General features: G+C 36.5%; 1 protein-coding gene across 17 annotated transcripts in view; it reads left to right on the top strand.

Moving 5' to 3' along the window:
- The window catches only part of Grip1 (glutamate receptor interacting protein 1), a 644,165-nt gene that overhangs the window by 496,273 nt on the left and 120,215 nt on the right, over positions 1-27,677 (top strand). For all 17 annotated transcript variants that reach the window (XM_074083851.1, XM_074083844.1, XM_074083854.1 and 14 more), the window contains 5 exons: positions 4,116-4,251; positions 6,525-6,670; positions 14,571-14,654; positions 18,537-18,612; positions 21,091-21,236. In XM_074083851.1, coding sequence (XP_073939952.1) covers positions 4,116-4,251; positions 6,525-6,670; positions 14,571-14,654; positions 18,537-18,612; positions 21,091-21,236 — 588 coding nt within the window. The remainder of the gene's footprint in view (positions 1-4,115; positions 4,252-6,524; positions 6,671-14,570; positions 14,655-18,536; positions 18,613-21,090; positions 21,237-27,677) is intronic.

The following is a 27,677-nucleotide window of genomic DNA, read 5'->3' as shown; positions in this document are numbered from 1 at the left end:
AGACAGCATAGGGATAGCTCCTCTAAAGAGCCATCCAGAGCACCAGTTTTCCTTACCTGTTAGGACCCACCCAGGTTTCACCACCATTGCTCTTTGTTTACTCGTCATGGTTGTTGCTACGCTGTTGTAATTTTATCACTTATGTCCTCCCCTCTTTCAGCAACTCTTGTAATTGTAATTCCATGTTCATTTAGCTCCTGAATTCCAGGGACCTTCCAAAAATTAGGAATAACTCCCTTTTTCCGGTCTTAGCCTAATAACACATTTTCAATAAGCAATGAAACAGGAGTGTCTAGACAGCACAGATTTCACAGAACAAAATAAGATTATTATGCTATACTTCTGTGGAAGATGTTACACAACAATAAGACTGTCTGATAATGGGGTCATAATGCCCTGTGCTGATGATACTTCTTATTTGTTTGTTAATTGGGTTTTTTTTCATATGTATAAGCAGATTTAAACTCTGCCCAATTTTGGGAGGCAGACACTGAGGGCTTGGCCAGCTTCCTCCCATTCCAGACCCCTGCTTTGGCATGTCTGGTTCTTTTTACAATCTCTCTTGCAAAGACATGATTGGTGATGTGACTTTTGTGGGGAGGCTTCGTGGCAGGCTTTCTCTACTCTTTCAAAGCAATATTAAAGGACCAGCTAGTATACCTTGGCAACACAATTTTTTATAGAATCTTCGAGGATAATACATTGTGCAATAATGTAAAATATATCGTGCCAAAAAATATATTGGCACTTTGTTATTATTAACTTTATAGGCTAATTTAAAGGAGAATTGATACATTTTTTATATTGGTTTATGCTATGCACTGAAATATTACTTCCTGGATGGCAGTGGTTTTACAGCTATTCACTGTTTGGCACATGGTAAGCACTCAGTTTTTATTGAATGACTAAGTAGGGCACCTTTCTGTTGTTTTGATCTTTCATCTCTCAGAAGTTCTTTAAGGTTTCCTTCCTATAGACCTTGCACATTTTTTAGTAAAGTTTCTCCTAGAGAGTTTACCTTTTGGCTATTGAAGGGATGTCTTCTCTTTCTATGATAACTTCTAACTGGCTCCTGTTCAGCTAAATAAAAGCTATGCATATATTACTATATACATATTGATTTTATTTTTTTAAAAAACTGTATTACTAAATTCTCTTATTGTTTCTAAGAACTTCTCACAATTCTTTTGCCTTCATCAAGCATCATTGTTACTTTTTTTAAAACGTTTGGGAGTTCAATAACTTACAAGATTGAATTACAACCCCCAAAAAAGATAGCAAACAACTAAATCCCATTCTGTCAGTGAGATTCTTGTTGACTGTGTTGAGTAACTAGTGATACAGATGTAAACCTGCATTTTCTGTTATAAGATAATTAACTATGGTGATTAAGAAAAACATCAAATCCAGAACCATCTCATTCCTTGCCAGTTGGGCACTGTCTGTTTTCTGTGCTGCTTGTTAAATTAGACAACATATAAAATTTGCTGTGAGGTCCTCTTTATTTGGGAAGAGATATTTGCAATTTAAATCACAAAAGAAAGGAGTTGTCAGTACATATTGATTTGCCCAAGTTCCTGTGTTTTACTGCAGTGTTTGCTCAGTAAGCCTTGATATAAGTGAACTCATGCAAATGAATGCATCTGTCTTCATTTCTCCTTGCCATTAGATCATTATGCAAACATTAAACACCAAAAAAGACACAAAATGATTGATTATTTGAATACAGCTTGTGGGTTAGCAGAAAGCAAATTCCAGAAACAGGTTCCTCCCTCTCCCAGACTTCTCTCCCACCCCCTTTGGAACCACCCATAACATATTTAGTCAAATCCTTAGGGACTGAAAGTAATTATTGGCCGCTAGCATTCTTGTGATTCAGCACATTTTCTTGCAACAATATTCTGTCTTTACTCCTGAGCCTTACCTAATTTATATTCCTTCTTTGGTCTGCTCTGCTCAGCTAATCCTAATCAATAAGTACAGCAGATTGGTTGGAAGACGAAATTGTGAAATAGATGTTGCATTTGGGAGCTCAAGCCTTCAGTTTACCTTGTTCCAGGACCATCTTCTCTGCTTTCCTCACAACACACACCGAGGCGGTGTCTGTGACTTTGCCTCTGTGACAAGGCTGTAAGAATCTTGCAGATAATGACCTTTCCATCTTTGAGTTTCATTGGTTGGCTCATAGTAGGCATTCAGTAACTTATTGAATCAATGAATGCACAAATTACCCAATTAACAGGGGTATAAACATTTTTTTTCTCAGTATTAAAATTAGCTTTTAGGAAAAGATTTGAAATATTTTTAAATTGAGAGGGTAATTGACTATCCAGTTTTAAAACTAGCCAGATCAATGGATTTATATTCATTTTAAAGGCACTTTACAGCTCTGTGATACAAATAGTCACCATGTACTATGTCATCTTGGTAACTTTATTTTTTAAATAATCTACATTTGTCTTCTACCAACAACAATTTATAAGGATTATTTGTTAAGTCAATCTCTTCAAGTATTAGTTGGGCCTGTGTAGGTTTCTATGGGGTAGGTTTTTATGAGGAGTCGTGTCGTTTTGTTTTGTCTTGTTTTGTTTTGTTTTGTTTTAAGGAAGCACAGGTGAAAAACACACAGTGATGGACTTGCTTACAAATGCTTCTGGTAAATGATGTGAAAGCACATGTACTTTTGTACACTTGAAAAGAATTTTGATTCTTGAATTTCAGTCATTATTTAGTCTCTCATATCAAATGAGCAAGCTGGCATCATGCATGCTCTTTGCCTCTTCCTTGCCTTCTACTTTAAAGGGCACTAATAACTCACACACTCAGCATCCATCGTGAGACTGCTGTGGAAAAGCAGCCTTCCTACAAACACATGCTGGGATGCTAACGTCACATGGCCATGTAATCTTGACAGCCTTGCCTGGAATGACATTCTTCACATTGCTCAGGAAATTAGTGGTCTTACGCCTCTTGCTTCCTTTTCCTAAGTAGTCTGTTCATCTCACTAGATTAAATGAGAAATTATGTTTTTCCCTAACATGATTTTTTTTTCATCCCCTAGTGGGATAATATACCAGCCGCAACAATTTTAAAGCCTTTGTGATAAGCACTCATAGAGATTTTTGAAACTAGAACTAATTCTTATGTATAATTAAGGAAAAGGCAAAGGTGTGCAAATATTCTTTTATTTTTATTTGTCTTTGAAAACTCAAGTCTGTTCTGTGAGTACCATTGTTGTCTCAGAAGATCATAAACCCCAGTATTCATAACTGATCCCAGAGAAGTTGAAAAAATGTCCAGTTTTCCCCATCCGTGCCTAGAAATTGTTCATGTAGGAGAGAAGGGAATAACATCACAGGAAATTAATACTGATTCATTTTTTATTTCTGAAAAGAAGAATATTTTAAAAGTTTTCTTATCTTCTGCTTTGGCTAAAATAAAGAGTTCCATTTTCATGTATAGATATTATTCCCACAGACCTGTGAGATTTAAGATTTTTATTATGTAAAGAATGAGAGATTTACATCATTTACTCAGAAGTTCAAACACCTGACCCTGTCTTTCTGTACTGCAATGTAATCTACGAGAAATGATAGTTGTCACATGTGGCATTTTACCTTGTTGTTGAAAGACATAAAAAAATAAAGCCAATAATGTTTTTCTTGAACCTGTGGAGCTCTCGTCTCCTGGTCCATAGGCTTTCTAAGCTGAAATGTACCATGCACTCAGAATCTGCTGCTACACTATATGTATTTATATTATTATTTAAAAATATATTCCTCCTCACCTGGCAACTTTCAGTTGTTCCATTTGGATTTCCAAGAAGAGAAAGTCACTAGGGAATGGCAGAAAACAAAGGGTGAATAGTATCATGAGACAGTTCAGACTATTTATTGTCAACCTAGAGTGACCTACCCCAGTGGTGCCATTTTAATAACCTCTCATAGAATGTCTGCTTCTCTTTATGGGATACTCTGCAATTCACAATGGAAGGAGCCCACAGATCTCTTCTCATACAAGAAAAAGTGGAAAGTTTGTGGGGAGGAGTCACTTAACCACATAAAACAGCATCTGTGTTTCTCTCATTTAATAAAGCAAATGCTTCTCTGTTACAGAGGAATTCAAAGGCTCCACTGTGGTGGAACTGATGAAGAAGGAAGGCACAACCCTTGGTCTGACAGTATCAGGAGGAATTGATAAGGATGGCAAGCCAAGAGTATCCAACCTGCGCCAAGGAGGAATTGCTGCTAGGTAACTGCCTCACAGGGAAATGTAGAAAAAGGAACACAGGGTGTAATTAATTCAAAATTAAAGCTTTATCAGCAAAGGTGACTAATAAATAAATGACAGCTGCCATCTGCTGAGCAGCACCTCCTAGCAGAGACACAGAGAATATATTTCAGAAGGTGCTCCCAGATGTGCCTATGTCTTTTCTGGCCTGTGCTAAAGTCACTTAGGAGAGTTTTGTGTCATCTTAGGGACAGCCAGGCTCTCATAAGATTTTTGACATGCTTATATTGATGTAGATCTAACTGTGCCATTGAACAGCAGATGGACTACGTTGTGTAAGGGAAATTGCCACAGAGGGAAATGGCAACCCAGGCAGAGAGGGAAGTCAAGTCTGAGTTTCCAAGGGGAAAAAAATTGCTTTTCACTTTTGTACCTGGGAGAGTTTCCTTTTCACCATGACAAAGACATGTTTTCCAAAAGGACAGAAGGCTTAAAGGAGTTCTTATTTTCTCCAGTTATGCCCAAAGACAGAATGTCTTAGATGCTGGATAGGGATAGGTTTTGTTTTATAGATTCATTCTAAATTTACCTCAGAGGAGTTGGAAATTTAGCCCAGTGGTAAAGCATTTGCCTAGCATGTATGAGGCCCTGGGTTCCATCCCCAAAATAATTATAATAAATAAATAAATAAATAAATACTTAGCTCTGAAAGAGGGAATGGAATGATCAGGTTTCATTGAAGGAATTAGACCCCAATATTCTTGTCCACATAATTCCAAGTTAAGTTTTAGAGTTCTTTCCCTATAAAGGGTACTTGAAATAGAGATTACTTTGGATGATCAACTTGTTTGTACAATTTATAATCTTAATCCAGCTAACTGCTCCATGACCCAAAGGTAGTCTTTGTAAGAGAGGCTGACATGAACCCAAACCCCTGAATCTGCCTCCTTTAAACTTGAAGAGGCTTTTTCCATACCCAGAGCCTCCTTTATTTCATAATATTCATAATCAATCTTTGATGTTCAAGCTCCATGTTTCTTCAGCTCCTTCATGTGTAGCCCAAGCAAGGGGAAAAAAATGCAGTTGTATTAATGTCATAAATAAATGTAGTACCGTACTAGTTATATTAAGTATTGAAAAAATCACCAAATATTCATTCTTTAAGGTGCTACCATATTACATATATTAAATCAAAATGAAAATCCCTGTCCTAAAGGGGCTTATAATCTATTAAGAGAGATAATGTATAAAACATGAAAAGTTTGGAATCAAAATGACTTTTCATAGTGGTAAGAAGCAACAGCTCAGGAGCTGTGGCCATGCTTTAGGCAGCTAAGTTGCCCTGAGTGTCAGTCCCACTGAGGTAAGAGTGACAGCATGCACGACAGGTGGGACAGACCAGAAAGACTCTCTTCAGAGGAATGATTGGAGCTGGATTTATATAAAATAAACACATTAGTTATTTCTATTTGGGGAAGAAATATTATTTAAGATCCTTATCTGTGACACAAATTATAAGTCCCATTATTGGTCTCACTGCAGGCTTTTGTTGTAGAAGTCAAGTGTGACTAAAATCCCCAGAGCAGCCAGAGTTCTATTATGGTGGTAGAGAAAGATGGGAATGTTACTGAAACACAAATTCTCTTTTTTTTTTAATCAGTCCTTCTAAATAATCAATAGAAAAAAAGTAAACAGTAAATAGCAAAATACTTTGACCCATTCCTTGGCCCCTGGACACACTCCCAGTGAAGATACTAAAATCTGTGAAATGTCCAAAAGGCAGTTTGCAAAAATGAGGGGGAATAAGAAGAAAAGGACCTGGAATATCTAGGATCTGGATCTATCTCCAGAGAACCAAGCTCTAGGGGTCTTGCAGCCAAAAAAAAAAAAAGAAATGGTTCTCTTTATTTTGTTTTATAGTGCTTTTAAAATAAAAGAGATATAACACTCAGGAGCATCATGAGTTTGAGGCCAGTCTGGGCTAAATAGTAAGAACTTGTCTGAAAAAAAGCCAAAAGGAAATAAACAACTGAATAAATAAATGAAATAAATAAAAGCAGCAAAAGGCTAGCAAATACCCAGAGATAATAGTATAGCCAGAGCAGGACTTCATTCTGTAACAGGTAGCCTGAGTAGACAGCTGCGTCCTCCACTGTAGGTTACATTCCTTCTCCTAGGGTCCACTCACACCTGGGAGACAAAGGTGTTACTATGCTCACTTTCTAAGCTTGCTTATTTAAGAGACAAGCCCTGGAGAGGATGTGTCCACTGAAGCAACATGGTCTCTTTTACAGAAGTGACCAGCTGGATGTGGGTGACTACATCAAAGCGGTCAATGGGATCAACCTAGCCAAATTCCGCCATGATGAGATCATCAGCTTGCTGAAGAATGTTGGGGAAAGAGTGGTTCTTGAAGTCGAGTATGAACTTCCCCCAGTCTGTAAGTAATCACAGCCCCGGGACAGAAAACCTGTACCATGAAGCACTTGCATTCTTATTTTTTCCCTTTTGCCATCAGTGTCTCATTAGAGCAATGGCAGAGCAGATATTTAAGTTAATATTGATATTTAATTGCCAGTATTTAAAAGTTATCTGAATTGATATATTTATAATCTCTTCAGGAAGAATTAAAAAGGACATAGGTCTAATGAAATTATCTGTGGTCAATGCTCCATTAAGGTGATCTGTGAATACCATTTTTGCCATTTAAGCTATTTTAATAAGCATTTGACATATTTCAAAATTGTGCATTAAGATCTGTAAGCTTTGTATTTAGGTTTAGGGAAAACATGTTTAGCATGTTTTATAATGACTATTATATAGATATATTCATGCCTGAAACATAAAAATAACTTTGAATAACATTATTTTTATCAAGTAAAAATAATAGTGATAATAAGAACAGCCAGCTTACTGAATGACTTATGATGCAAGGAACTGGACTTGCAATGATTTATATAATCCTCACCACAGGAGGATCCACAGAGACAAACTTTATTCTCAAATGGCCAGATTCAAATCCCACATTCACCTTTTACTAGCTATACTTTTGAGAAACTATTTAAACTTTCTGTCTCTCAAAAATCGTATGTTCTCCCTCATATGCGGACATTAGATCAAGGGCAAACAGCAAGGGGATTGGACTTTGATCACTTGATAAAGCGAAAGCACACAAGGGAGGGGTGAGGATAGGTAAGACACCTAAAAAACTAGATAGCATTTGTTGCCCTCAATGCAGAGAAACTAAAGCAGATACTTTAAAGTGACAGAGGCCAATAGGAGAAGGGGACCAGGAACTAGAGAAAAGGTTAGATCAAGAAGAATTAACTTAGAAGGTAACACACATGCACAGGAAATCAATGCGAGTCAACTCCCTGTATAGCTATCCTTATCTCAACTAGCAAAAACCCTTGGTCCTTCCTGTTATTGCTTACACTCTGTTTTCAACAAAATTAGAGATAAGGGCAAAATAGTTCCTGCTGGGTATCGAGGGGTAAAGGGGGGGGGTGGTAAGAGAGGGAGCAGGGTGGGTGGGGGGTAAGAGGGGAGAAATGACCCAAACATTGTATGCACATATGAATAAAATAAAAATTTTTTAAATGAAAAAAATAAACTTTCTGTCTCAGTTTCTACACCTGTAAAATGGGGATAATATAAATTTCAACTCATAAACTTGTTATGAGAAATAACTGAATATTTATAAAAGATATAAGGCAGTACCTAATACTGTAAAATTTTGAATAAGTAATAGATCAATCAATCAACACTATAGATAGACATTATTACCTTATTTTTCTCAATTTACAGAGGCTTAAATTAAGTATCCTTCCCTAATCAGTAAGCTGCAAAGTCCATATGTGAATTCAGGCTGCCTGACTCCAAAGTCCGTTATCCATGTGACATTGACATATACCTTCCTGTGCTACATGTTACCACTGCCCTACCTTGAAGCTGTTCTAGTGCCACCTCTCTACATTATGAGTTATTAAGAGGGATGCTACCCTGGAAAGCTCTTTGCTCTTCCCTCCTGACAAAAACTCGGGTTTATTATGAACACTGGTTATTATTGACTCATGCAATGAAGATTCGTTGAGCATTTACTATGTTCCAGACACCATTGTATTCTAGGAGCCTTGGGTACATCGATGGAGTTTGCATTCTATCAGGGAAAGACTGATAGTAAAACAAAACTATAACAAATAAGTAAATTGCATAGTAGGGGTCATAACGCTATGGGAAAAAGAAATCAGCAAGGAGAGGGATTGGGAGTGATTTAGTTAAGGTGAGACTACTATTTTAAACAGGCTGTTTAGGATCCGCCATTGAGAAGGTGACATTGGCCTATTACTTGACGGAAGTGGGTGAAGTAGCTGTGTGAATTTCTGGAGGTAGAGAGTTCCAGAAAGAAGGAACAGCCAGTCCTGAGACCAAAAGGCAAGAATAAACCTAGGGTTGTTCTAGAAACCAGAAGTACAATGTGTCTGGAGCACCATGAACAGAAAGAGAAATAGGAGATGAGGTCGAAAATGTAAGGGGAGAGGTGTCCTTGGAGGCCATCAGGAGAACCTCGAGGTTTGTTCTGAATGATGCAGGAAGCCATGGTATGGCTTGGCACAGAGGAACAACATGATCTGGCTTGTGTCAGAGGCTCTCTTTGGATGCTGTGCTGTGCAGGGGGAAAGGGTAGAGAATAGGAGATAAGTTGAGAGGCTATTGCAGTGACCCAGGTGAGATATAGTGGTGGAGATAGTGAAAAGCCATCAGATTCTGGATCTCTTTGAAGGTAGAGTCAACATGATTTCCTGATGGTTTGTGCAGAAATACAGGAGTCAAGGACATCCCCCAAGGTTTTAAGTCTGAGCAACTGAAAGGATGGAGTTGTCATGAACAGGGTGGCAACAATGTGGGGAGAGCTGACTTACAGGGGAAAGATCAGAGGATCACTGTTTGAAATACTATATTTGAGTTGCACAAGGAAATATATATATTTTTAAAAAGGAGCTGGTGATATGGTTTGGAGTTTGGGAAAAAGATCCGGACTGGAAATATAAACTGAGAACAATGGGAATTAGAGACAGTATTTGAAGCTCTGGGATCAGATTTGTGCACTCAGAGAACATGTTCACAGTCAATCAGGAGTTCATGTTCTTAACAGAAAATGTAATATTGAAAGTCTAGTACTCATAACAAAATCAGTTTAAGTGTGTTAAATAGTATTTTTCATTTTCAGCAAGAGTAGGAAAATAATAGTTCTAAGAGTTCAAACTATGTGTTTGTTAAATGTCAGCTTTGCACATTTCCAGATTTGTGACCTCTGATATGTTAAGTTCTCTGGGACTTAGGTTTCCCACCTATAAGATGGCTATAATCATTGTTGAATGTTGGTAATGATTCAGTGCTATAATAACATAATCATTACTTAGACCATTATCACATACTTAATATCAGCAGCTAGTAATATTAAACATGTTTACTATTTTTATTGCTGTTACACTAAAAGTACCATGTTTTCTTGAAGATTAGAAAGTACAGTTGGCTTTGAAATCACTCTCAGGCTGGAAGTATGGCTCAAGCAGTAGAGCGCCTGCCTAGCAAGCATAAAGTACCACCAAGAAAACAAAAAGATTACTAAATTAAATACTATCTCAAACTATTGATCCAGATATCTAGAGTTAATGCTTCTTGGTTATGCATTTGCATCTCACTGGGTATATGAGGCATGGGAGGAGAAGGGAGAGTAATGAAGGGGATGATCCAAACTGTGGTATGATATATGTACATATGGAAACGTCAAAAAAAAAAACCTGTATAACTATCATATACCAATAAAAATGTTTCAAGAAAAACACAATCCCTTCCTAAAGGAGTACTCAGTATAGCTTTCAGTGTGGTATAGCATAGCAGTATAGCTATAGTATAGTATAGCATAGCAGTGTGGGTGATTCAGAGCTGGGCGCTTGGGGTAGGAGACAGTGCAGATAGTAGAGGAAGGGGACCATTCCAGGCAGAGGGTATAGCAGGAGGGATGAGATGATCAATTGAGCTAGTCCGCAGGTTAATCCACAGATATGAGTTCTTGGAGAGGAAAGGGAAAGGCAGGGAGGCCATAGATAGGGATGAGGCCAGAAAAAAACAGGAACCAAATGACAAAGGCCTTTTGTATAGATGGCATCGTGTGGGTGATGGGGAGTCCTTAAAGGCTTTTGAAACTGAATCATTAGCTCAAACCTGTTAGATTTATCATTTTGGAAGTGGTAAACCTGAAGGTTGTTAAGAGTTTCCAAGAGAGGTGATACATAAATCAATAGTGCTTTCATAGAATTATAGAGGAAAGGGCAGATATCAGAAAAGTTTAGGAGTAAAAATCTATCATGACTTGGTGGTTACACCAGCTTTTTTTCCTCAAGCAATAGGCTGATGGAAAAGTGGAACACATATTTTTAAACACAAAGTGTAGATTGCCCTGGTAGAAATCAGATAGAAGAGGTTCATTCTCCAAGGATGATCTCTGTCTGTTTTTAATGTGTTTGGAGGAATTAATAAGATCTTTGAGTTCAGAGAGATCAAAGAGATTAATGAGCCTCCCCTTCACTTGGCTCAGACTGCTAAAGCCAACAGACTCCGGGAGCTCAGGCCCTATTTACAGAACTGACTGGTAAAAGATAAGCCATCCGAGGCCAAAACAGTAACTCTCCAGATCACAGCAATTTGAGCCTCAGCCAACCTCAGAGTTCAGAAAGGACTATTGGTCTTCATGAGCTCTGTATTCCTTTTTAATTTAGAAATTATGTGATACTTTGAGACTGTACTTAGAAAGAATATGACCAAACTGTGTCTTAGGTATTTGTGCATTAAAAACTGGTCCAACCTGAGCATAGTGGCTCATGCATGTAAATCCCAGCTACTTGGTAGTTGGATATCAGAAGAACAATCACAGTTAGAGGCCAGCTTGGGCAAAAACATTAGTGATCAATATGCTGGAATCCTACCTACTTGGGAAGCAGACATTAGGAGGATCACAATTTAAGGTCAGCCCCAGCAAAATGTTAGCAGGATCCCATCTCAACCAATAAATCAGGTGTGGTGGTACATGCATCTTGACTATGCAGGAGAACATAGTTAGGAGGATCAAGGTCTGAGGCTGGCCATGGGCAAAAATGGGAGATCCTACCTGGAAAAATAATTAAAGCAGAAAACAACTAGAGGTGTTGTTCAAGTGGTAGAGCAACTGCTTAGCAAGTATAAGACCCCGAGTTCAAATCCCAATACCATAAAGAAAAGTTGCTCCAGAGAAGTGTCTTCAAACTGTTGTGGTCACATAACCCCTACAGAACTTTGAAATGTTAAAAAAAAAAATCTCACCTATTTCAGTTGACATTTCAAATTCTTTATTAGAAGCTTAAATAGTTGGAAGAAATATAATTTCTGTCATGTTGATTATTCAACACTTCAATCTTGTTTTCATTTAGACCTTGGAGCTGTAAATTGACCTTATTTAACCAAACGAGGTCTCCCTTCTTCTCAGCTTTAACACAGATAACAGATTAGGCAGATGATAGGTGACAATGGTGTGGTGGTGGAAAGAGAGAGAAATAGAGAAGGTTTCCTCCCTGTGGTTCATTCTGGCTCTGAGTTTAAAGGAGCACTGCTGCTCAGGAGAAGTTCTTCCAGGGGCAGAAGAACAAAATGACTAGTCCGACCACAGGAACACATGTTCAGCTTCTGCTGGCATCTCTTAACCTCACAGTGGCCTAAGCAGGACACGTGGAGAAGGGGAACATAATGCAATGGGAAGCACACAACTCCTATGCTCCTACTGAGACTGGGGTGGGGAGGCAGGGAGGAGGGCATAGTTTGGAACAATCTGATCTACCATGGTAAAATAACTTCATAGGAGCACACGCATATTCACATATGGAAACAAGGGACAACAGTATAGTTAAAATACTGAGGAATAGTTTGGCATTGAGAAATGGGTTTCTACCTGGCCTTTGATTCTTTGGCTTAGCCACTTAGTTGCATCTCTGAATCACATACACTTTACTGAAGTAATGAGTACTATCCACATAGCCAATACAGGATATCTGATACTGGGTGTGAGAACCCACTCATCAAGAGCTAACCATCTAAATAAAAAGTATAAAGATCAAACCTGTCTCAGTCATTATATTAAAACGTAGTCAACACTTACATTCATCATAGGAAATGATGGAGAGCAATAGTGTAGCTAATTTAAAGCTATAAATAATCCCCAAAGTCTTTATAGTGATTTTAGATTTGACTGTAAGATTTTGTTGTCAGCAAGATTTAACAAGAGCAAAATTAAAATTGCAGTACTTTGCATTCCCAGAACAGACATCCCACCAACAAGGACAGGTGGCCCAGAATTAGAATTTGGTTGTATATAATTGAAAGATGATTTAATGATTAAATAAAATAATATTTGCAAACCACTTTGCAGAGTTCTGGGCATGCTAGATGCTCATCAGTTATTTCTCCATATTATTTGCTTTCCTTAGTTACCAATAAAATGAAAGCATTGTGTTTTTAACCAATTTCTTGAAGTGGCTTGTTGGGTTGTGGAAATAAGAAAACACTGGTTTAAAACTAATTTTGTTTTTCATTTAATTAAAACTATACCTCAACTCTTTCAGCTGTTTGTAGTACTGTTCCTAGTTGATTAGAATAAACTGAAATTCCCCTGATAACAAGAATATGACATTTAATTAAATCAGCAGCATAGCAAAACATTTGTTCAGCTGTAGGTTTATATGGCTTTTCAACAGATCCAAGTTCTTATTGTACTTGTGTCCCAGCTGATAGTATGCAGCCTGACTTTATATCCCAGCCTGTTTTTGTGAATTTAAATGTGTACTTATCATAATTGTTTGTACAGTATTCTTTTGGGGGTTTAGATTTTCTGATAATTAAAAATAATTTTAATGAGTGCCTAATTAAAACTATTAACTACTTCTGTAAATGACAAGTATTTTTTAATTCCATTAATTTAATGCCTTTAATTTCTGTCTATATACAGATGCCTCTGGATATGATGGGATTACATCCCAATAAACCCATCATAAATACCTAACCCAGCAAACATCAAACCTTATCCTAAACTACCTTAAACATGGTCAGAATATTGACATTAGTCTATAGTTAACATCTAACACAAAACCAATCCCATGATTAAAGTTCTGAATATCTCAAGTCATTTATTGAATACTATAGTGAAAGTGAAAACAGAATGTTGTATGGGTACACGTTAGTACTATCTTAAAGTTGAAAATTGTAATTTTCATTAAGTCACAAATCAAATATTTATTGTTGGTAGTTTGGGTAAGAAGCCCTTTAGGATCTAGTAACAATGTGAACGTGTATTATTGATAATGAATGTGGCATTAAATAATTAGACATTATTGTACAAATTCAAAAAAGGATCTAAAACCATCTACTTCTGCACATTATACAAGTTTTTCTGTCTCCATGAATAAAAACATCCCTATGTTCGTCATGATAAATACTAATTTGTGAAAATATTGCTCTTTTAAATGCAGCAATAGTATACTATACAACCAGAATTACTCACTAGTTTTGTAAGAGCAGTTTTGCAGAATGCTTTAGTGACTATGCCTTCACATAACTTACACCCTCATACATGTGTATAACGTAATTAGAGATTGCAACTTGGCAATGCAATTTCATTTTGTGAAGTGAGGGCAATAAACAGGCAAACAACATAAGCATGATGATATCAAGTAAAATTAAGTAGATCTTTATTTTCTTAGTAGTAATATTTTGAATGTGCTTAGGATATTTTTTGCTCTATAAGTTTCATTTGGGTTGCTGATGTCTTGTTTTATAGTTATTTATATGTCAGAACATCTATTTGTATCAGCCTAATCTATTGATAGCAACCTAGAAGTGTTACTTTAATTTTCTTCCTGTACCAGCTGCAAAAACAAAAATAACTACAGAAATTATTTCACAAGGTTTGCAAAAATCATATCACTTTTGTATTTCACAAAATGCACTTATTGAAGATTGTCTTTCCTGTTATGTAGAGTTTAAACAATGTAAAATCACCCTCTGTCTAAAATCTATCTATACAGAAGGAAAAGAACTAGCTATGATATTGGTTTTACTTGGACCTGTCACTTAACAGGATACTTGTATGTCATTACAATTATTTTTTTACCATCTTACTGGAATTATTATTTTCTTATTCCCCAACAGAAATTACTTGCAAGAAATCTTGCAGTATTTTATGCCACATTGAAAAATTTTTAAATGTGATTATAACTTAAAACTTATATTTCCCTCTCTTTCCCCATATTCAGCTGTACAAGGATCAAGTGTTATTTTCCGAACAGTGGAGGTCACATTACATAAAGAAGGCAATACCTTTGGCTTTGTAATACGAGGTAGGTATTGGTTAAAAAATGTGAACCATCAGGTACACTTGGAGAATTTGTCAATGAAATACTGAGCATGAACAGGAAAGTCGTCCTCAAAAATCTCATGTTTCCATTGTGCCAAGTCATCTTTTAATATTTGTACCTAGTCTTCTTTAAATAAATAAAACAACAGAGGGGAACACAATAGAATCTAAATAATCAGCTTTTTTTTTAGTCCACAAAAACAGCCAACAGCCACTGCTTGTAAACCTTGTCTTACAATCATCTCTCCAATTCATCACTTTTCAGCATGTCTTTTGCCTTTCCCTTTTCTGTTATAACTGAATCAAAAACGATGAGTATGGCTTGATTTGATTGAATACACAAGGATTAAGCAACTTTATTTAAATTAATTTCTTCTGAAATACATTTTGTTACTGCAGCTTTCTAAAATTGGACTGAACATAATCTAATCCCTTGGGTACTTGTGTGCATCAGCTCATCTTATTATGGGATAGCAGTGATAATAAAAATTCCAAGCAACTCCAACTTGTCTGTAAAGCCATTCATTCTGAACTGTGATTATGGGTTTTTATTATTTTGTTTTTTCTTGTTAGCAATTTCATCCTAAAAGGGTATTCCTACATTATCAACTCTTAATTCCTACTATGACAATGAGGTTCAATAGAGAATTATATAAGCATCAGGAAATTTTTAAATATTATATATTTCTTGATTTCCTATTTTTACTTATAACATTATATCTTCACCAGAATCAAAATTCTGTGAAAATTATTAAAACATTAACATTAACTAAGCATCTTAATAGATATACATGCATCAAACACTAAAAGAAATGTGTTCACTTATGCAAACTTACCCTAAGTGACTGAGATCTAAATGTCAGGTTCCAATCTGGTCAATCATTTAGCAAGTCAAGCGATCAACTGTTAATTAAGCACACAGCAACATGTCAATAGAGGAATAAGTACCATGGAGTCTTAAGACAGAAACCCTGTCCTGTCCAGTGAATTTAAGACACGATTGATAAAGTTCCCAAGTGAATCATAGAGAGGATGAGGAACTAAGATCTCATTGTGGGCTTTACATCAGTAGTTACTACATTTCTCTAACCAAGGCCTATTTTTAGGAAGAACAATAGACCCCATGATCATTGGTCATAACCATTCCCAAATTTCTGTACAAATAATTAAGTAAATATAATGGAAAGTTACTATGCAAATAATTTAGGTGGAAGGTAGTATATACAAATCTGTTTTGCAATATAAGTATGAAAGAGAGTGCTCTTGAATCACATGCATACAAACCTAATTATTGAAAAACCAGTAAAAATACTTCTGGAATATTCATCACTAGTTTTTTGTAAGATTGATCAATAATAAGGCAAATTGCTAACAAAAGAACTAACACAGTAACAATTTATCATTAGGAGATATAAAGAATAGAAGCAATTGAATTCCAAAACTACCAGAAGACAACTGATATCGTAATATAACCAAAATGTCCTTCCCACAATTTGCAGAAATTTCAAATCTCAGTGTGCTTGCACAGGAGTTTAATATGAGCCTAGAATACAATGGGTGGTACTTAATAAAGGAGTGAATGACTAATTAAATGTTGCCTACATTGGTGTGAGCATCAGACCTCTTGGTATTATTCTGATTTTAAAGCCTTAGTGATAATGAACAAGTTATAGTTGATAAGTACCATATTTCTGTAGGGTTTAATAACTTTCTTAATGCAGTGGTTGAACATAAAAGCTTGCAGAATTTTGCATTTTTAGATCAGTTTGAGGCCCACCTGCTCAACAGGTGACCACCACCCATCCCTTAATGATAATTAAATGAGAATGTGCAGTGGGCAAATATTAGCATGGCCAATAAGAAATTTTGGCATAGATGGGATTTGAGCTAAAGTTAGAACAATGAAGAAATCCAGGAAAACAGAGCAGATTATTGCAGATGGAGCATTTCCATTTAGTAATGGAGAAATTCTTCTTAACCTGTTAGAATGGAACTTTGAACACTATAAGTTTTTAGCTGACGAATTTATAGTGCCATTTGTTACAGGTTCTAAAATCTTGACTCTCCAAACAAAAGAACTTTGCACCCATCAAATGGAGAGCAATGCTCTAGCTTAAACCTTGGAGAGTTAAATTTCAGTTAATTCCCTGCCACCAAGCCAAAGGAGTTGGGCTGGGACAATAGGAAAAGCACTCTACAACTAAACTTGCTTTTCAGTTTGGACAAGGAAACTTTACCTAGTCATTCTCAACTATAAAATTGTAAGGAAGTCTACTCATTATAACATATGCTACTGATACTCAGTTTGGCTCTCTACTGTGAGCCTGGCATTGATTTTTTTTTTTTATGGTACTGGATATTGAAGCCAGGGCCTCACGCATGCTAAACATGTGCTACCACTGACAGCAGTCCCAGCCAAGCACTGAGCATTTTATATGATGCAAATGTGTATTACTAAGAAGAGAACAGTATTGGTCTTTGAGTTGTCTCTTTTGCTTTGCAGACTTAAGCTTCTAGAATCGAAGTGAATCACCCACTAAACTTGGTTCGTTGTTTCAAATAATGATAAAATGTCACATACCAAGAAATTCAGAACTACCTCAAAATTAACTTTTCACATTCAATGTTTTATATTTAAATTCGGACCTACAAGTCATAACTATGGAAAAGTTCCTTGCTGCCTTCAGCCTATATCCTTTCCTAAATCACTACCCCTTCAGGAAAATCTATCTGTCTTTTGGAGACCACCTTGCAAAAGGAAAAAAAAATGCCTTTAAGTTTTTCTCTTAAACTGAATTCCCTACCTATGCAAAATTTGTGAAATGTCAATCTGTCCTGCCAGGCACACATTAAGGAAGTGATAGGTGGCAATGGCCTTCATATTTAGCAGATACTGGCAAACTAGAGTCTTCTTAGATGGTTTGCCAGGATAGTGATGTACAAGGAATTCAGGTCATATGAAGAATAGTTAAAGAAACTGGAAATGTTCAGCCTTAGAAAGATGAGGCTAGCAGATGTATAATCACGAGTATCAACTTTCAGAAAAACTTGTTTGTAGAAGAGAGACTCATTTTTGCCTTACTGCTCTAGAAAAGACTAGAAACCAGTATATGGACATTGAAGAAAAATAGGTATCAGGTGAATATTAGGCAGAACTTTCTAATACTCCCTACCGTCCCCTGGTGTCCAAATGTAGGACTGACTACCTCATCTCTAGTGAATAGTCTAGCCCTGTGGGTCTCAAGCCGAGGCTGAGGAAGCACAGAGTAAATAAGTCGTACAAAGCAGTTCTGAATCACAAAGAGAATTTACAATAGATCACCTTTCATCTTGAAACATCTATTTCTAAAACCTCCTGTGGAGAAATTTTCCTTATGCAAAATTTAAGTCACCATTTATAATTGGCTTAACAAGGTCTGCCAAATTTGCTCCCAAATTTTTGGAACACACTACTTTTAAAATCCTTCTTTCTTTTTTATACTAGTACTTTTTTTTCTTTTACTTTAGTTTTTGCTTTCTTTATGTATTATAACACAGGTTGATTAGACAAAGTGTACTTACCTGTGCTTTGTTTGTAATTAGCTGTTCTTATTGGACCAGTACTTATAATTAGTTGATCTTCTTACCATACCAGTTTTACATCACCTTGACTACAGCCATATATTTATTGGGAGGTGGAGAACTGGTGACTTTAAAATTATAACCTACATAAAATGAGTAAGACCTTTAAAACTAGTATATGCCAGAAGGAAATTTTTACATGTTTTCCTCCATATATCAACAAACATGCTGCAGTTTCTCAGCTGGAATTTCTTAATGTGGCAACAAAGAAAGTCTCTTAAGCTGTATTCCTTTTCTTTATGAGGAGGTGCACACGATGACAGGAATAAGTCTCGTCCAGTTGTGGTAACGTGTGTCCGTCCTGGAGGGCCCGCTGACAGGTAAGCTTCAGCTTTCTGTATCACCATACAACATGGATTAAATATAGCTGAGGACTTTTGCATAGAAATTGATTTATAAATTTCAAAGTAAATGATAGCTATTAAGTAAATATGTTAGAATGTGAAAACTAAGAGTTTGGTCTGTGGAATCAGGAAAATATAGTTTATTTTTAGCAAGTAACTTAGTTCTGAAGCTCAATTCCTTCCATTGTAAATATAGACAGTTCCATCTGTCTTTTGGGTTTGTTCATTTTTATAAAAGGGGGAGATGATATAGTGTCTTCAGGGGCACTTATGGTATCATGCAAGTGGCACTTACGAACAGCAGCCAGCTCTTTCAAGGCAGGCCCCAAAATGCATCTTCTTCAACTGCTAACCTCTCAGCCCGAGAAGGTGGGGGGCAGGGGGTGATTCTTACTGTTATCAGCATCCCCATCACTATTACTGTCACTTCTTGGTGTTGACTGCACATGGCAGAATGGAAGTGACTTTTAGTCAAACGGAAGGAAATGAGTTTTCACATCCTTACATTTCTCCTCCTTGCAAATGTGAATATGTCAAAGAGAAGTACCCTCAGCTTTCCTATCATAAGCCTGTTGGGTCCCAAGTAAACTCACAATTTGATGCCCCTGGAGAATCATCCAGGTTACTTTCGCACAGCAAAAACCAACTCCATAATTAAGGAGGGACACAACTCCTGCCAGTAGACATTGCAGAAAGGTAGGAGGAAAATGTAATAATTGCTTCTGTCTCTATTTTAGACCAGGATAGATTTTAAAACATTTTTAGGTGATAGAAATAATAATAACAAGTACTGTTTATTAAACATGTACTATGTGTCAGTAATTGTGCTAATAACTACTTAGCCAACCGTTTCTTATTTTAGCCTTACAATCACCAGGTAAATAAGGTATTTTGTTTGTTTTATTGATGACAAAACAGAGGCCCAGTGTGGTTAAGTCACTTAACAGATATTAAGTAGAAGCAGACACCAAATTCAGGTGTGTTTTCACTCAAAGCTCACTGGTAGCTCACTTTTAAGAAACATGATGTTTCATACAAAATAAGAGAATAAGGAAACACTTGTTTCTTACCTGTTCTAACATACATTTGCCTTTGCAGAGGATAATACAAGTCAAAACTTCTAAGGAAATTTTGCCTTTTTCCTTTCTCATGCTTCTTTGGAATTCTCCTTTTTGAATTATGTCCATTTCTTATTAACATTTAGGGATAGGGTTAAAAGGAATATCAGAAACAAACTACAAGAGCCAGACAGGGAAGCACATGCCTGTAATCTCAGCTACTCTGGAGCTGGAGGTAGGAGGATGGTAGTCTGAGACTAGCACAAGCAAATACTTGAGAACCTACCTGAAAAAAAAAAGGCTGAAGACAAAAACAAAAACTAAGAGCAAAAGGACTAGGAGCATGGCTCCCCTGAGATACATTTAACCTCCAAAATTGCCAAAAAAAAAAAAAAAGAAGAAGGAAAAATAATAAAAGTGATCAGACTACAAGTTTATGAAGAGTGTGTTATCAAATTAATTTAGAACTAATGGAAATCTAAGCATTGAAGATAAAAATTTAGAGGCAAAGCACATAGGAAGAAGAAAAATAGAAGTGATGAACCAATTCTGGTTATAATACATATCTACATGGAAATGTCAATGAAACACCCTGTGTAGCTATCTTAAACAAACAAAAATGTCACTTTTTTCTATTACAAAATCAGAGAACAGGAGGGCTGAACAAGACCTGTCTGGGGGGGTTGGTATTAGTTGAGGGGGGAAGATGTGTGCAGGGTGAATATGGTGCAAATGCCATGTACACATGTATGCAAATGGAAAAATGATACCTGGTGAAACTATTCCAGGAATGGGGGAAGAGGGGGTTAAGGGAGAATGATGAGTGGGTGAATTCAAGTATGAATACCATTTGCCTGCTTCTTCCAAGGAATAGTGAAACTGATTCAGTTAATGATTACCAAATGGCCTTATAAATCAGTAAGGAAATTTACAGACTAGGAAACTTCTCACCAGCACTCCCTATTCTGCTTGGCTTCACTGGTAATAAAATGAATGAAATTAGAAGGCTTTTTCTGCTCACCTGACTTTGGGGAAAATAGGTGAATGCTTTTTCCTGGGCTCTAATAAATCAATTTTAGACTTTAGACTTTTAGGCAAAAACCTAGCAAAGGGAAAATGGGCCTTATTCATGTTTGTGCTCTAAGCGTTAGCTGTGGGTAACTAGGTTATTTGCTAATACGTAGTTATTTTCTCATTACTGATTTTTGTATTACAGCTGTTTTCTGTTCAGGGTTATGTTTTTACACTCTTGCTGTTATACTTGATACCTAGAAAGAATGCTAATGAGAAGCATGGTGGAATATGTGTGAAAGAATGACTTTCACTAAGTGACTATTAGTGTCAAGCCCCATTATGCTAAATTAATAAAGAGTGTTCCTTTATTTTTTTTCTCTAGAGAGGGCACAATCAAACCTGGTGATCGGCTGCTCAGTGTGGATGGGATTCGTCTTCTTGGAACCACGCATGCTGAAGCCATGAGTATTCTGAAACAATGTGGACAAGAAGCAACGCTGCTGATAGAATATGACGTCTCCGTGATGGGTACGTGGTCTGGAAGGTGTGATCTCTTCAGCTTTCATCATATTACAGGCCATTCCTGATAAACCACCTGGGGTTAAGTTGTGTTCTTCTGCCCCTCATAGCAGACAGAATGTCATCAATACTGTATCATTCTACCTTGTCTAAGTTCAGGAAGAGGTGAGTGGTACTTTTCAAGGTGTAAAGCTCTCATGTCAATAGGTTCTATAATAAAGTCTCATTCTGTCAGTGTTTCACCTAGCAATCAGCAACTCTGTATGAGTTAGCCTTTGGTAGAAAGGCATTTTTCCCCTCCAGAATCACAAAAATAGTGTTATTAACTTAAGGACTGCTACTTTTCCTTTTACTACATGGAGACTGGCAGCAGCAGGAGACTCCTTTTCTTCTTGTAACTTCACACTATGAAATCAGCTAATCAGAATTAACAGAAATGACTATTTCACCATCAGACTTAAGGATAAGGGAAAGAAAGAATATGTGTAGTACCACTGATTGAAATTAAAACTTAATTTTTTCTTTAAAAATGATTTAATAGAAAGTAATTCTATTTCTATACTTATGCCTATTATAAAACTGTCAAGATGTTCTCATTTGGGTTTTAAATGAGAACCAAAGATTTGTGTGACATTGGCTAAGGCAGAAAGATTACGAAAGAATGAATTAAAACTACAAATGGAAAGTTAAGTATTCCTTACAGTTATCAGACTTGATTATGTGATCTGGCTTTTCCAGCCAGTTTTATGCTGCTGAGATATAACAAAGAAAAAGATGATAATTCTATAACTACAAACTCCTTTGTTTTCTACTCTGTATGATTCACATGTAACAATGGCATCTGAGAGTATTCCTAATCAGTTTGCTGACCTGAAATGTGTAAGAAAGGTATCAGGTTCCCTGAGAGGCTTAATGGATGAAATTTAAGTTGTTATCTTGAGTGGTGGCATGATAACCTTAACATGAAAAGTTCCCAAATAAATATCCCCTCTTTTACTTTCCTCCCTCCTTTGGTCCTACCCCTTTTTCTCTCCCCCTTTCCTCTTTTCTTTCTCTACTTCTTTTATATTATGGCATTTTGATTAATTAATTTTAATTATTGTGCTGGGGGTACATTGTGACATTTACAAAAGTTCTTACAATATATCACAGTAGATGATTTGGGTTCTGTTTGGAACCCTACTAACTTCTAGCTATTGACTTGGACCATGTGACTTGATTTCCTTACGTCAAATGGAAACTGTCAATGACGATTTTAAATGGCAATTATAAAGATAGCATAAGATTATACAAATAAAGTATATTTTAAATGATGAGACAAGTGAACTATTAACATTAAAAATTCTAGCAGATAGTTGGTGTATTTAACTCATTCATTTAGTCTAAAACATTTATTGAGCAAAATAGCAGGTGCCAGCTATACAGAAGTAAATAAAACAGACCTGGTCCTTGCACTTATGGGGAGTGCAATGGGTGGGAAGAACAGATAATAAAGAAGAACATTACAAACAAATAAGTACTCACCAGGTGTGATTGTCACCACATGGGCATTCAAGAGTCTGGTCATTTTATTTTCTAAGAGTTCATCAGACAGCGTACTTATTTTTTTTAGGCTTTTGCTGACAATATTTCCAAAGTATGGTTTTGAGCATCAGTGCTCAATTAGATTCTTGAATGATAGTGGAATAGTACACAGTTATATCAAGAACATTGCTCTGCACATTACTCTTCAGGACAGTGTTACAGAGTCAAGAGATACAGAAGATTATGCCAAAGCTCTACTAACTTGTAACTTCTTCTGGGTTTTTTAAAAATTACATGATTCTCTAATAATTGTTTTATAATTATTTTACTATTTTTTCCAATTTTTTTCAATTTTATTATTCATATGTGCATACAAGGCTTGGGTCATTTCTCCCCCCTGCCCCCACCCTATTTTTTCCAATTTTTACAATTATTTTACAACTTTCTCTCCTGGGACGATCTGTAGCAGTAGTCAGTAAACATAGAATTCTTGTTAACTGGATTAAACAGAACTTACTGTGATATAATTTAAATTACCTTTATTAGTTAGAAATAGTTAATATCTGATTTGAAATATAACCAAGAAATATTATAGCCACTAATAAAGATATAACGATAACTAAATTGTTTCTTCCAAATGTCCTGATCTTTCCCACTGTTGTGTTCGATGTCTACTATTACCATGCCAAACCCCAAATCATTCAAACATGGACCATGGACCCAGGTCAAATCCACCTCCTCATTGGTCCTACTCTCTTTGGATTACTTAAAGTCCCTCTGATTTTCTTTCCCTTTTGAAAGAGAAAGGAGCACTCTGCCGCAAATTCTTGGCCTCCTGGGAGGATTTACATTTTTCTTTGCCTTAGTTATCTGTGTATGCCTCTATTGTGACACTGGGTTCCACAGATCCTATGAGGACACTAAACAAATTGTATTTGTTGTTGTTTATTACCATAACACTTCACTTGGAGCCTTCAAACAGACATAAAAAGCACTTAATGATAATTGTGGGTTGAACAGTGTGTTCACCAATTGCTTAGCTGTGTTTATGGCCAGTCATCAAGTGGCATGTGTAGAATATACCAAAACATCAATGTCTATGCTGTAGGTTCAAAATGAAATTATTTCATGATGGATGATTTCATCTTATACTACAGGGTAACATTGCAAAACTTTGCGTCACAATACCTCTTTATCTATTGTGTTTTTCTGAATCCTGTCTCTAACTCTCCCTTTAACTATCACATTCTCTGCTCATCTTCAAACTTTTCCTTATGTTAACATGAGCTATCCCTATCCTTATGTTAACATGAGCATGTATAACTAAGGATAATGAGAAAAAAATTTAACCTTTCTTTACAAATGCCCTAGGTTTGTTACATCTTTGCCCAGTTTCACAAATAGTTCTTACATGTCTGCATTCAATCCTTAACAAACATAAAATACTAATTTTCAAGTAATTGTTTTACCCAGGATGGATCTGAATGTTTTGAGTTTCAAAAGAGCTGATTAACCCTTTTGCAATCAAAAAGTGTAGGTATGTTGGTGTTACGACAAATAGATCTCTGCTGTTCTTTGCCTTTTACTTTCTCCCAATAGCAAGATCAAGATATGAACCTTGCACCAGCAAATTCTCAGTTATCAGTCCCAAGAGTAAATTAGCTCTGTTCATATTTTCTTTGCTGAGTTCTTATAATCTCAATAAACTAAAAGTTGACATGTGCTTCTAACACTTACAAATGATATGTGCTTCCTTGTGGGTCACCTATGTAACTTTCTCTTCTTCGTAGAAAATATCATACCTGGAAGCCCAAAGTTTCCTAAATAAAAGAAGCCTATAATCTTTAAATGTCAACAGTCTTTTATTTAGAATGTTATTTTCCTAAGACAAAAATGATCAAAGAACTTTATATGCATGTATGGAGATGCCATGATGAAACCCCTTAGCATGTAAAATTCAATACACACTAAAAACTAATTAAATATTACTATACATTTTCCTATCTTATCTACAAAATGAATTTTTGCTGAATATTCATTCTCACCTACTCATTCCCTTTTGCATGTTCAGACTCAAAGCCATTGTCATATGTTTGTAGAGATAAGTGGATGAGAAGTTACCCTAAATCAGAAAGCAGTGTCTTTTTTATTTACTTGTATATTACTAGTTTAGAATAGGATGTGTTTGTTAATTTACTTTGGTATTATAATATAACACACAAATAGAAAAGTACTAAAATCTTATTTATACAGCTTGTTGAATTTTCATTTGTGTATTCTCCAGTCAGGTCAAGAAAAAGACCGTACCTATCATCACGAAGAGCCCCACCATGCCTTCTTCCAATCACTGTCCCATCTCTCCCCAAAATGCAACCTTATTTCGATGTTCATTTTGCTGAATGTGTTAGTGAGCTTTCCATCACTGTGACAGAACATCTGAAAAAACAGACTTAAAGGAGGAAAGATTTATTCAGCTCATGATTGCAGAGGTTTCAGTCCACTTTGTTAGTTTCATGTATTCAAATTAACACTAACTACTTAATGAAAAATAAGTGCCAAAATTGGTAGATTTTGTTGAGTTACTTTTGGGAAATTTTTTCAGGAATTAGAACCACAGAAGCCTTGCAGAGAATATCAAATTTCATATTATTTGTTCTTCAGTGTTCAAATAGATATTGCCGTTGGATTTTAGGATAATGTTATTTTTCTGATGCTGTACAGCAAAACACCACAAATTTAGCAGCTTAAAACAATGCTCCTTTACATCTCGCAATCCTGTAGGTCAGAAGTTGAGGCAGGCTTGGCTGAGTTCTCTGCGTAGGATGGATCTCACAAGGCCAAAGTTAAGGTGACAGTAGGTATTCACTTACCTAGAGGCTCGGGAAGTGAATCCACTTCAAAGCTAATGCAGGTTATTGGCAGAATCAAATTCCCTGGGGTTGATGCTGTGGGGCCCCCATTTCCTTGCTGGCTGTCAGCCATGGGGACTTACTCTGTTCTGGTTTTATAGGGAGCAAAAGTTTATTTTGACTTACAGTTTGGAAGTTTCGTTCCATTATTAGTTATTCCTGTTGCTTTTGTGACTGTGGTGAGAAATTATAGCAGAGAGTGTAGAGTACAGCAGTGCTGCCCACCTTTGTAGCCAGGATGTGAAAAGAAAAGACCAAGGTCCCATAATCCCTTCCTTCCTTCTCACCTGCCCCCTCCATCTTCAAACCAGGATAGCGTGTTCAGTCCTTCACGTTTTAGATTTATGCTTTCTCTACTACCTTTCTTTTCTACCACTAGCTACAGAAAATTCTCTTCTTGCAAAGATTCATCTGAGTACATTCAACCTACCAGATAATCTCCCTTTTTACTCTGACCTTTTTAAGGTCATTGTGGCCATCTGAAACACTGTGTGGAAAAGGATTTTAAAGTTTGAACCAAGCTCAGTGGACACAGCATTGTGATCTCTTACACTGTCTACCTGAGCGCTGAAGGTACTGTGATTACAAAGGTGTCTGGCTATCTCCCACACCCACTTAAAGAATGCCCAAATGACACTCTAGCCACAAGATCAAACAATTCATCCATAAAGGGAATTCAGCTTAGAGCCCCTCTATTCGGTAAATTCTAAAAGCCTAAAACATATTGTATCATTTTTCTCATGTAACTAGAAGCTTATCTGCTTCTTTCTACAAGTACACTCATTGATCTATGGTTTTTACCTTCTACTGGAGGGTATGGCCACGGGACATGGATTCTCTGATCTTTGCAGTGTTCTTGAAAAGTTGGAATTGCTTTTCAACATTCAAAAATAAGGTCTTTTCATTTAAAATAAATCTAAATGTCTTTTGCTGTTAATAACTTGACATTACTGGGCCAGTGTTCCTCTGTGTAACTGATGGCTTGAGTTGAATCTTAGGTTGACTTTTTGGATGTAGGGTGTTCCCTCCAGTTAGCTAAAATCCTTTCCCTGATACTAAAGTCTTACAGCAAGTCCCATCATGCCTGTTTACTCAGACATTTGGGTTTGTGACCACTTTTGTTTCAGCCAACCTTGCTCCCAGTCTGCGTAGTCTCTCACAAAGAAAGTTCCTACTGGAAGTTCCTGTTCCAAGTAGTGAACATTCTTTTAACTTCACATTTCCCACATCAGGTTTTTGGGGCTTCTGGGGAATGTGAAGGTTTTTTCCAGAGTGGCTGAAATAAGAGCTGAGATGTTTATCTTAGGTTCTCAGCCCTGATGTTGCTGGCTCCCTCTCCCAGTCCCTCTCTTCTGAACCACAGTTGGCCTCCCATTCTCTTCCCCACTAGGAACCATTGCTGCCTCATGCTTTCACACACTGATCATTCATTTCCTTGGGATTGGGGACAGATGTGTATCTTAAAGTCTCATCCCTAAAAAGTTGATTGTTATTTTCTAGGTCTCTAAAGTAATTTGGATAGTATATTTTCAGTGAAGAAGTATTTATAAACTTTTTTTGTGTGTGTAGTACTAGGGCTTGAACTCAGGGCCTATACCTTGAGCCACTCCACCAGCCCTTTTTTGTGAAGGGTTTTTTCAAGATAGGGTCTCGCAGAACTATTTGCTCAGGCTGGCTTTGAACTTCGATCCTCCTGATCTCTGCCTTCTGAGTAGCTAGGATTACAGGTATGAGACACCAGCAGCTGGCTATACTTTTAAGTATCTTAGTAATAACAAAATAAGCATATAAAATACTATAAAATATCATTCACGAGTACCTTCTAGAATCTTAGTGTTATAATAGAGGCTTAAGTAACAATGGTTTCGGAGTAGGAGCAACATAGATTAATAATTCGATATCCAAATTTTCCTAAAAGGCCCAATTGGTTATGTTTTCAGTGATATTCTTTGTGATAGAATCAGAAAGGTCTGGTAGATCATTTGGAACATTACTTCACACTTGTAACATGAAGCCT

Source organism: Castor canadensis, chromosome 8 (assembly GCF_047511655.1).
Source record: "Castor canadensis chromosome 8, mCasCan1.hap1v2, whole genome shotgun sequence".
Classification (NCBI taxonomy): Eukaryota; Metazoa; Chordata; class Mammalia; order Rodentia; family Castoridae; genus Castor; species Castor canadensis.
This window is presented reverse-complemented; position numbering and strand designations above follow the sequence as displayed.